At 51.1% G+C, this 10,449-nt stretch overlaps 1 protein-coding gene across 1 annotated transcript; it reads left to right on the top strand.

Moving 5' to 3' along the window:
• Positions 1 to 3,998: 3,998 nt before the first annotated feature.
• Positions 3,999 to 10,449, top strand: GEMIN4 (gem nuclear organelle associated protein 4). Its single transcript, XM_066635634.1, has 2 exons — positions 3,999 to 4,181; positions 6,532 to 10,449. The coding sequence occupies exons 1-2, from the start codon at positions 4,043 to 4,045 to the stop codon at positions 9,699 to 9,701; spliced, it is 3,309 nt and encodes a 1,102-aa protein (XP_066491731.1). The 5' UTR covers positions 3,999 to 4,042; the 3' UTR covers positions 9,702 to 10,449.

Below are 10,449 nucleotides of genomic sequence, written 5' to 3' on the forward strand. Positions count from 1 at the left end.
GTACCATATAACCCTGCGGAATGCGTAAGTATTCAGCCCGCAAATGATGCCCGCAAATTTAAAGCCCGCAAATGATGCCTATAAAATTGGAATGGCTGGGATGTCAGAGAATTTTGGAAAGTGTGTTTTATTGCCCCCCACTACTCCAAGTTGCCAGGAACATTGGAAATGAGAACCATGCAGAGTCTCTCTCCCAGATGTACAAATTGCACACAGGACAGGAAGAGAAGGCTTGCAGCCAGTCTGTTATCAGCGGGACTTTTGCTTCAGTGCCTCTGCCCTGCAGAGTCAGGCCTTCATCACCTCTGCCCTGGACAGCCCTTCCTGCTTGTTCCTGCAGGCATCCCATCTGGCCCTGCCTTTCAGGTTGCTAGCAGATGGGCTGGCAATTCCGCAGTCCCCCATGGTTGCCTGCTTGCTGTAGATTTCCGGCTGCTCCTCAGGCACCAGACCCTTCATTCGGATGCCCATGAACGTCGCTTTTTCAAACTCAGCCTCAGACACGTCGTCAGGAGTGCACCTTCCTTCACACCCGTGCAAAGGGACTTCCGGGAGATGTGGTGCCGGAAGTTGGAGGCAGGGGGGCTGTCCCTGGAGTTTCAATCAACCATAAAGATAGGAAAAAAGGAGGAGAACCATGAACCATAAAGATAGGAAAAAAGCAGGAGTTTTTGTCTGTTATCCCTAATAACACCAGCATTGGGGGGGGTAGGGGGGCTGCAATTTTTTAACCTGTTGATTATTATTAATAATGGCCACTAAGCCTTGCTAGCACTCACAAGAGTTCAATGCGCTTCAGGACATTTTGTTATCCTTACAACATCCCTATGAGGTAGGTATTTTTAGCTCCCTGTTACCTTAGGCTGAGGCCATCAACAGCCAACTAAGGAGTAATGATGTGGCTTTTCCAGAGAAAAAAGAGTGAATTGGAAAATCCTCTGGAATTCCCTCCCAACCCCCCACCCCACCCCACCCCAATGCCTGACATAGACTGGGCTCCTTCTTGAGCATGTTCATTTTTTTATTTTGTAGAAAACTTGATTTTAAAAGATATGTCATGTATATAACTCTCAAGGGTTTCCCCACTAGGCAAAAGTATTTGTGCTGAAATATTTGATTAGAGAAAAATGTTGCAATAAGGACTCAACCCTAAAGCAAAGGCCAGTCTGGAGCAGCAAAGCATTTGCTATATGTCCCCTAGGTCAGTGGTTCTCAAACATTTAGCACCACGACCCACTTTTTAGAATAAGAATCTGTCAGGACTCACTGGAAGTGATGTCATAATCGGAAGCAACATTATCAAGCAGAAAATTTTTAATGATCCCAGGCTTCAGTCCTACCCACACTTATCCAGGAGTAAGTTCCGTTTACTATCATTGTTAAAAGCACATAGTAGCCTGCTAAAAGTACAGATCTGCAACATTTCCCCAAATGCAATCACATACCCTGGTAGCATCAAGTCTAATATATTAAAAATAAAATATTGAAATGAATAAGGACCCACCTCAAATTGTCTTGTGGGTTCTCAGCCGGAGGTACAGGGGCAATCTGGCCAACTCAGAGGAGAATGGGTCTATTTTGGGTGAGTGAGGGCCCCAGGGCCTCTTGAGAGGAATTTTATCAGGAGGTACAAAGTTTCTTTTGGGCCCCTTTGCAAAGGGGGAGGGGTGAAAGAGCAGGGGAGGGTGGTGATGAGCAAGCAGAATTGGGGCAGGGTGGGGGGGTAGGGTAGAGACAGCTGGAAAAGTTTTTGGAGCCCAGGTATACCAACTCATGTGGCATCAGTAGTGTCCCCAGCATCCCCAGTTGTGGTAGTGTTGCCAGCATCCCGTGTGGGCAACAAGACTGAGTAGATAGGAAAATGTAAGATCCCAGGAACTTTCTGGGCCCCCTCCTTTGGCTCCTGGGCCCCCCTTTTGACCCTGGGCCTGGGTACAAATTACCCCCTTTACCCCCCTCTCTTAGGCCCTGGAGGGCCCAATCCTACCCAACTTTTCAGCACTGATGCAGCCTTGAGGAGCCCTTTGTGACTGCCTCCAATCACAGGATGTAGTGCACACCCCATTGGCATGGCTGTTTCAGCACTGGAAAGATGGATAGGATTGGACCCTGAGTGTGTGTTTGGTGCTGGGAGTGCGGCACCTTGGCCACCATTTCAGGTGGGACACCTTGGATCAGCTTGGGGGGGGGGTAACCTTGGATCAGCTTGGGCCACTTTGAATCAGCTTAGGCCACCTTGGGGGGAATTATGTCCTTTTGTAGGGCATAGGTGGGTAGAGGCTGGAGTGGGTAGAGGCTAAAAATGGATGGTGAACAGGGTGGGTCCCAGAGGTCCAAACCTGTGTCAATTCCTCTGCCCAGTCCAGACCACATTTATGCCCTACAAGAGGACATAACGTTACATAGACCTCAGAAGTGATGCAAGTCTAAACGAACCCAAAGAAAACGATGGAGAGCAACAAAAAAAAAAGCCTCCAGTTCTCCCTACACACTGCTACAATGGAGTATAAGATGCAGAATAAACAGCTAATCACAGCATACCACCTACTCCAGTACTTAATCCCCTGATAGATGATAGACAATAGGTGTACAGCCATAGTATAGTATACCTCTCTGGCCTTATGTCATCCTCACTTGGAGCACACAGAAGGGAACTTTTGTGATGGAAACTATGGAGAAAGGGCACTTTGTGGTAACTCTGGGCATCATCTCTGATATCCCAAATCTCACTTGTTCAGGAGCCCAATCCTATCCAATTTTCCAGTGCAGCCGTGCCAATGGGGTGTGCACTGCATCCTGTGGTGGGGAGGCAGTCACAGAGGCCTCTTCAAGGTAAGGGAACATTTGTCCCCTTACCTTGGGGCTGCATTGTGGCTGCACCGGTGCTAGAAAGCTGGATAGGATTGGGCCCTGGGTTGGGGAGCTATTCTAGTTTGAGTGAGTTTCTGAGACAGAGATTGTGAATTACTTCAGAACTTTACACGTGCTTCCATAAGTGCACAATAATAGCTACCTTTGTGAACTACCACAATGGGATTTTCAAAAAAAGAACTGAACTGTTTACTTGTGAGTAAACATGCGTGGCTGCATCAGCCTCCAATGTTGAATGTGTACCCTCTGGAGTAAGAGCCCAATCCTATGTCTGTCTACTCAGAAGTCAGTCCCATTACAGTCAATGGAGCTTACTCCCAGGTAAATATAGATAGGATTGCAGCCTAAACCTCACTGAATTGAATGGTACTTAAGAGAGCTATCCTCTGTGTGCCTACTCAGAAGTCAGTCCAATTATAGTCAGTGGGTATGTGTGGATAGGATAGCAGCCTAAACCTCACTGAATTGAATGGGACTTAAGAGTGCCATCCTCAGCGTGTCTACTCAGAAGTCATTCTTACCGAGTTCATAGCCCAATCCATGCAATCCTATGCATGCCTGCTCAGAAGGAAGTCCCACTGTGTTCAGCAGGACTTATTCCTAGGAAAGTGTGTCTAGGTCTGCAGCCTCAGGGCAGGCTGGATGCACAACCCAATTCTCTGCACGTCTGCTCAAAAGTAAATCCCACTGTAGTGAATGGGGCTTACTCCCAGACAAGTGTGGGCAGGACTGCAGCCTGATCCTCTGCCTGCCTACTCAGAAGTCCCACTATAGTCAGTGGGACTTACTCCCAGACACGTGTGGGCAGGACTGCAGCCTGATCCTCTGCCTGCCTACTCAGAAGTAAGTCCACGACAGTCCCTGGGCTGCTCCCAGGTAAGTGTGGGGAGGAGCGGGCCCGATCCTCAGAAGGAAGCCCGCTGCAGTCCCCGGGCTGCTCACCAGCCGGTGTAGGCGGGCAGGCGCGGCTGCCTGGGGCCCCGTGCAGTGTCGCGCAGGAGCCGGCAGAGGTAGCTGGTCCTGCGGCGGTGCTTGGCCTTCCGCGTCGCCGTCTCGCTGGCGGGGGCGGAGCGGGTTCCGGCGGCTGGCGGGCGGGCGGGCGGCGCGGGCTGGCGTTGGGCGTGCGGGGCGGGCGGCGGGCGCGCTCTGTGCCGTGCGCCCTGAGCGCACAATGGCGCAGGTGCCCCCAACCCCCGAGCCCGGCGCCTCCTTCTGCGCCCGGGAGCCTGGCCAGCTGGGGCGGCCGAGGGGCCCGCGTCCCACCCATGCTGTCCCCCGCCCGGGGAGCAGCTCCCCAGCCATGGACCTGGGTAGGTGGCAGCCCGCGTGCGCCTCCGCGTTCACACGAGCACGTGTGCGCCATGCGCTCTTTGCCTTTGGGGGGCAGTACTCTCCACGTGTCTTTGTGGCTGAGATGCGTGGGGGGGGGAAGAGGTGGAGTTCAACCCCTGTCAACCGTGGACCTGGGTTCTGCATTCACACGACCACACGTGTGCGCCATGTGCTCTTTGCACTTAAGGGGGGGGCACGTGTCTTTGTGGCTGAGATGCGGGGGGGGAAGGGGTGGAGTTCAGCCCCTGCCAACCGTGGACCTGGGTTCTGCATTCACAAGACCACACGTGTGCGCCATGTGCTCTTTGCACTTAAGGGGGGGGCAGTACTTTGTGGCTGAGATGTGTGTGGGGGAAGGCGTAGAGTTCAGTCCCTGCCAACTTTGGACCTGGGTAAGTGGGCAGCCCACTTGCACCTCTGAATTCAGAAGACCACATGTGCGCTTAAGGGGGGGGGCAGTGCTTTGCACATATCTTTGTGGCTGAGATGCATGAGGGGGAGAAGGGGTAGAGTTCAACTCTTCCAACCATGGACCTGGGTAGACATAGTGACACTGATCCGGTCTTTGGCCTGATCCAGCAGGGTTCTTCTTATGATCCACCTCACAGGGCTGTTGTAAGAAGGCTAAGACAATGTGTGTGACGTGCTGGGAGCATTTAGGAAAAGGAGTTTGAGACTATTTCATTGCAGGAGTGTGTGGGCCTTGGCTGTATCTGGGACCGCTTGTGTGTGAAGTGTGCATTGTTGATCTTGGCCTGGCTTGGCTTGGTCTTCTTGCTGGATTCTGTCCACCAAGTCCCAGGTGAGCTCCTAGTTGAGCCCCGAAACCCAGCCTCTGAGGTCCGCTTCCGTTCTGTTGCCCCCACTAAAACTCCTCCTGTATTCAGTTGTATTGTATTGGGGATGGGCTGTAGCTACAGTACAATATTGTATTGTAGAGCAGTGGCCTTCAACCTTTTTCTTGCCACAACCCCAATAAATAAATAATATATGAAACTGGGGGCCTGCCACGGATCTTGCTCCCCCCCAGGACCCAGTTTGCCCATCCCCGCTCTTGTTGCTGCCCACCCTACCCCACCCACCTCGTTTCGCCTTACCTTAGGAGCTGCTGGCAAGACAGGGAGAGGCAGCTTACAGGTTTATATCAAGAACTCTGTTTTGATAAGGCAGTACCATTATTGATTGGTTGGATCCAAGCCCGCTCTTGCACAGGCTTTGAAAGGTTGCTGTGGCCCCCCAAATGAGATTTCACCACCCCATTGGGGTCCCAACCCACAGGTTGAAGAGCACTGTCATAGAGTATTTGCTTTGGAGCAATAGAGCATATGGTTTGCATGTAGAAGGTTGCTGGTTCAGTCCCTGGCAGCATTTCTATGCAGAGTTGGTAACAGTCCATCCCCAAATTGTGGTGAGCCACTGCCAGTCCATGTACACAACACTGAGCTAGATCAGTGTTTCTCAAACTGTGGGTAGGGACCCACTAGGTGGGACACAAGCCAATTTCAGGTGGGTCCCCTTTCATTTCAATATTTTATTTTAAATGTATTAGACTTGATGCTCTCATGGTACGTGACTGCATTTGGGGAAATGTTACAGACCAGTACTTTTAACAAGCTACTCTGTATAAGCTTTTAACAATGATAGTCAATGGGACTTACTCCTGGGTAAGTGTGAGTAGGACTGCAGGCTAGGATCATTAAAATTTTCCTGCTTGCTGATGTCACTTCCAGTCATGACATCACTTCTGGTGGGTCCTGACAGGTTCTCATTCTAAAAAGTGGGCCTGGTGCTAAATGTGTGAGAACCACTGAGCTAGATAGACGTGATTTGACTTGGCATAAATAATAAATAATAATAACTAGGTATTTATATACCGCCTTTCTGATCATCGGATTACTCCTCTGACTTTATTCAAGGCGGTTTACATAGGCAGGTGTTTCTAAATCCCTCAAGGGGATTTTTGCAATCATAGAAGGTTCTCTCTTTCGAGAACCAACAAAATTTCAGAATGGATCTTCCTGGTTTGGTCTCACTTCTGGCCTCCAGTTCTCCCGCGCAGGCTGACAAGCAGCGCCATCTCTCACATGGAGGGCAGCCAAGACGCTTCTTGCTCACACCAAGAGCAGATGGAATCAGTCAGCTCGGCTTTGTCAGCTGCTTCAAGGTCTCGCCATTCTCAGCCGTTCAGGGAGCTGCCGGTGTCCTCGAACTGGCGACCTTCTGATGTTATCTTTGGGCTAACGGAGGCTCTACCCTCTAGACCAGACCTCCTGCCCTCCTGCATAAGGCAGTCTTGTATGTTCAGCATGTATGTCTTTGTTTTCATAGGGCCGGTGACCATCTGTGGCGAAGTGACCCTCTTGCATGGCGGATTCTTGCTAGCGGCCACAATGTGCCATCCCAAGCCATTGTCAGAGTTGGCCAAATCCGACTGGCCCAAGGTTGGGAAGTCCATCCTCGATGCCCTGGAGGAGATTTGCACATCCTATTCTGTTTACCCACCTCAGCCCACCATGTGGAAGAAGAAAGCCATTGTGATCCTCTGGTCCAAAATCCTCCTCTCGGTTGTCTCGTCACCCAAGACCTCCATGGACCAGAGGTGGAAGGATGATGTCTTCTTTTCAGTAACCCACATGATCCCAGAGATCAACCACACTATTCTTTTTGAGTTGCTCAAGGCGGTAAACATGCCCCAGCTTTTCGTGCAGCTGCTGTTGGTGTTACCAGAGTGTGTCTGCCAGAAGGAGCTGGAGACCTTCATAGAGTACGTAGCTACAGAGACATCACCGGTAGACGTGTCATTCTTCCTGGATGTCTGGTGGGAAATCATGAAACAAAAGGAGGGCCAAGAAGACAGGCTGACCTTGTTGTTCCGTACTATATCCCACCAGCATCTCTCTGAGTCAGATGAAATGTGTCAGCCTCAGAAGAAGTTCAAGAGTAGTACCCAGTCTTCGAGTTCTCCCCAGGCTGCCAGTCTCTTCCCAATCTTGATGGAGGGCCTGAAACGGATCAAAGAAAATGTTGGCCCTGCTAAGATGAAGTGCTGTGCTCTCGCCAACCTGGTGGACTCATTGTCCATTCTGGTCACCGCAGAATGTGAGCAGGACATGCTTCCCGCTCATGTGTACTTAGACAAGATCTCCTCCATTGTGACTCTCTGGGACATGGATTGTGAGAACCGATTCAACCAGAGAGAACTGGACGAGAAGGTGCAGGAGGCGGAGAGGAGCATGAGCTTGCTCAGTGTGAACCAGCTGCTTGACAAGTCGTTGCTTTCCGATTTGGACTTCCTTCGTTCCTTGTTGGAGGATTGGTCAGCAGAGCTACAGTGCCTGCTCAGTGCCCCTCAACAGATCTGCTATGAAAGCTACCGGCTCCTGGACAGCCTGACCTCCTTGCAGAAGAACTTGGTGAACTGCACACCGCCGGGCACAGAGACGGCACAGTCAATGTCAGGACTGGTAGAGCTCATTGCGGATTTCTTGAAGAAGATCGGCCCCAAGTTGAAGGACAGGATCTCCGATGGCACTCTGACAGCTTCAGTAGCCATGGTGATTATTGAGAAGAGGATGGACCGGCACATGGAGATTTGTCCCATTTTTGCTTCGGAGAAAAACTGGGCTTTCAGCAAAGACTGGGTGGCTTGCCTTGTCAAGAACAAAGAACTGTTCCAGAAGCCAGAGCTGATCCTGAAGCTGCTGGAGACGCTGTCCACTTTTAACAGCCCTCTTGAGTCCACTGAAAGCCAGGAGCAGCAAACAACGGTGTCCAAAATCATCCTTGAGTGTTACACGGAGCTCTCCTTGCCAGATCAGAACAAAGTGATTTCGGGTGTCCTGGCTACCTGGGGCAGGCAGGGCCTTTCCAGGATCTTGAAGACCTTCTCGGAAGAGTTTCAAGATGATCTCAACGTGACATTCAACCAGATCATCCAGAGTGCCTCTGGAGAAGGCTTTAAGAAGGCCGTGGCCGCTGTGTCCCAGGTCGTGGTGCTCAACCCAGAGGCAACGATAAAAAAAATGTGCAGCTTAGCAGTGGCCAACTTGGGGACACACCAGTTCCTAGCAGAGATTCTGTGTTCCTTCCCAGCTCTCAGTTTTCAGGAATGTCAGGATAATATAGATGAGTCCATCAACTTGGTGCTGGGGTGCTTGAAAGAAACAGTCTGGGAGAGGCTGTCCTCTGTCAAGGAAAAGGAGCAGCTGTTGGAGTTCATAGTTTATCTCATGCAACCAAGTGGAGCCAGCCCCCTGCTTTCCCCAGCAGAGGTGACTCAGAACCTTGTCCTTCCTTTCCTGAAATCAGATGACTCCCATGTAGAGCTGTGTTTGCAAATCCTCAACAAGGTGTTGCAGGTGTCTGTGCCTTCCGACCAGAACTGGATTCACAATTGCCACCCATTCCCCCTCATCTTCTACCTCTGCAAGCTCCTTGACGGGTTCACACAGTATTGGCACAAGCCCAATGATCAACACAGCTATTCACTACAGACCAAAGACTTGGTGACCACTACCCTGGCTCAGCTCTGCAACACTGTGTTAGCCCAGAAGGATTCCGTGTCACCAGAGTTGTGGACCCAGTCGGTGGCTTGGCTGCACAGGAAGGTGGGGACCTTGGATTGGGCAGTTGGGCTGCGCTTGAAGGACATATACGGAGGGCACTTCAAAAATGAAGTCCCGGCAACACTTTTTGAGGTCTGCCAGCTTCCAGAGGATGAATGGACATCTCGTCCGCTCCCATCTTATGGGGCAGGGACTGGTCTTCTGGCGTGGATGGAATGCTGTTGCATCTCCACAGCCTTGAGGGACCAGATGCTTGTGCTTCTAGTGGTGAATGTGGACAACCCTGAAGAAGTCAATCTCTTCAGCAAAGGCTTTTTGGTGGCTCTTATCCAGGTCCTTCCATGGTGTAGCCATAGCGAATGGAAAAGTCTTTCTCATGTGGTCAAAAGTCTCTTGGAAAGAGAGATCCTCTACATACCTTACTCCTTGGAATACATCCAGTACTTGCCCTTGCTCAACTTCCAACCTTTTGCCTACCACCTCCAGTTCTCAGTTCTTCTGCTGAGGGCCTTCCAGTTCCTGTGCAGTTCCAGTGGTGCCACGTGGCTCTCAGAGGAGACCTGGAAACACGTGGTGAGGCTGTATTGCCTCAGCTTGTCTGATTTGCTGAGTTCTGTCAAGAGCATTGCCCACTGCCAGTGGAATCTAGCTGAGGACAAGAACATGACAAGGGAACTCTCTTTTGTGTACATTCAGATGTTCTGCCACACCCTCCACGTGTCGGCCATGTTGTCAGACGACGGAATCAGCGAGCCCCTCCTGCTTGTCGCGTTGGAGATTCTTTCCCAGTACGAGATGCTTTACGATGCCGACGAGTCACTGGGGAGCACCCTCAGGAAAGCCAACGAGAAACACTTCCTGGAGTCGGTCGCGGAGAACGTCACCAACAAGAAGTTGCGCACTGTGCTCTTGCAGAAGCTCAGCAAGCTGTGAAGTGGGCCTCCCTTTGCAACCAGAGAGCAATTGTGGACAGGAGCCTGATGGTGTGCAGGGAAGCCAAGAACCCAAGTGCATTCTGGTGCAAGCTAAGACATGCCAACATTTCTTAAGGTCAAGTGGACCACTTGAAAGATTTATAATAAACCTTTATCTCTTCTCTCTCTTTCTTAGACCTGCCAGTCATTGTTGTTTAGAATAGCCATGCTTGTGGCTGAATCTTCTGCAGGGGGTCAGAGGCCAAAATTATGGGAAACTCCCCCCCCCCCCTTCCCGGCATCAGTTGCAAAGTCAAAATGAAGCTGAGCAATGGTTCTGTCAGGATGTGTCAGTCAGAGGCCACACACAAATTCATAGTTCCTGTGCCTGGCCGCCCGAGGGTCTCTGAGATCCGATGCTAGAGCCAGCAGGGCAGCAGACAAAAAATACTGCCCTGTTGACAAGCCAAGGGTAGAAGGCCAGGCCCATGTGGAGGCTTGACACTGCCTGCTAATTGGAGCACAAACTCTTCCTGCCCCAAAGAAGACCTTGAGCTTCACTCTCTCACCTGCAAAGCGCCAGGGGATGCATAATGCTGCTCATGTTTTCCCAAACATGATCCCTGCAGTGCGGCAAGGTTGGTTGAGATTATTTACTGGGCAGAGGCTAGTGTGTCCAAAGCCATGCACGGGCACTGGAAAAATTCACAGGTGAGCTGGAACGATGGGCACTTGCTCCCCGCTCCAGCTCACCTGTGCATTTTTCT

Source organism: Tiliqua scincoides, chromosome 8 (assembly GCF_035046505.1).
Source record: "Tiliqua scincoides isolate rTilSci1 chromosome 8, rTilSci1.hap2, whole genome shotgun sequence".
In the NCBI taxonomy this organism is placed as follows: domain Eukaryota; kingdom Metazoa; phylum Chordata; class Lepidosauria; order Squamata; family Scincidae; genus Tiliqua; species Tiliqua scincoides.

Excerpts from the sequence above, each read along its gene's own strand:
- GEMIN4 (XM_066635634.1), top strand. The coding sequence starts at position 4,043 with ATGGCGCAGGTGCCCCCAACCCCCGAGCCCGGCGCCTCCTTCTGCGCC. Across the intron at positions 4,182-6,531 it reads CTCCCCAGCCATGGACCTGG|GGCCGGTGACCATCTGTGGC; the intron begins GTAGGTGGCAGC and ends TTGTTTTCATAG.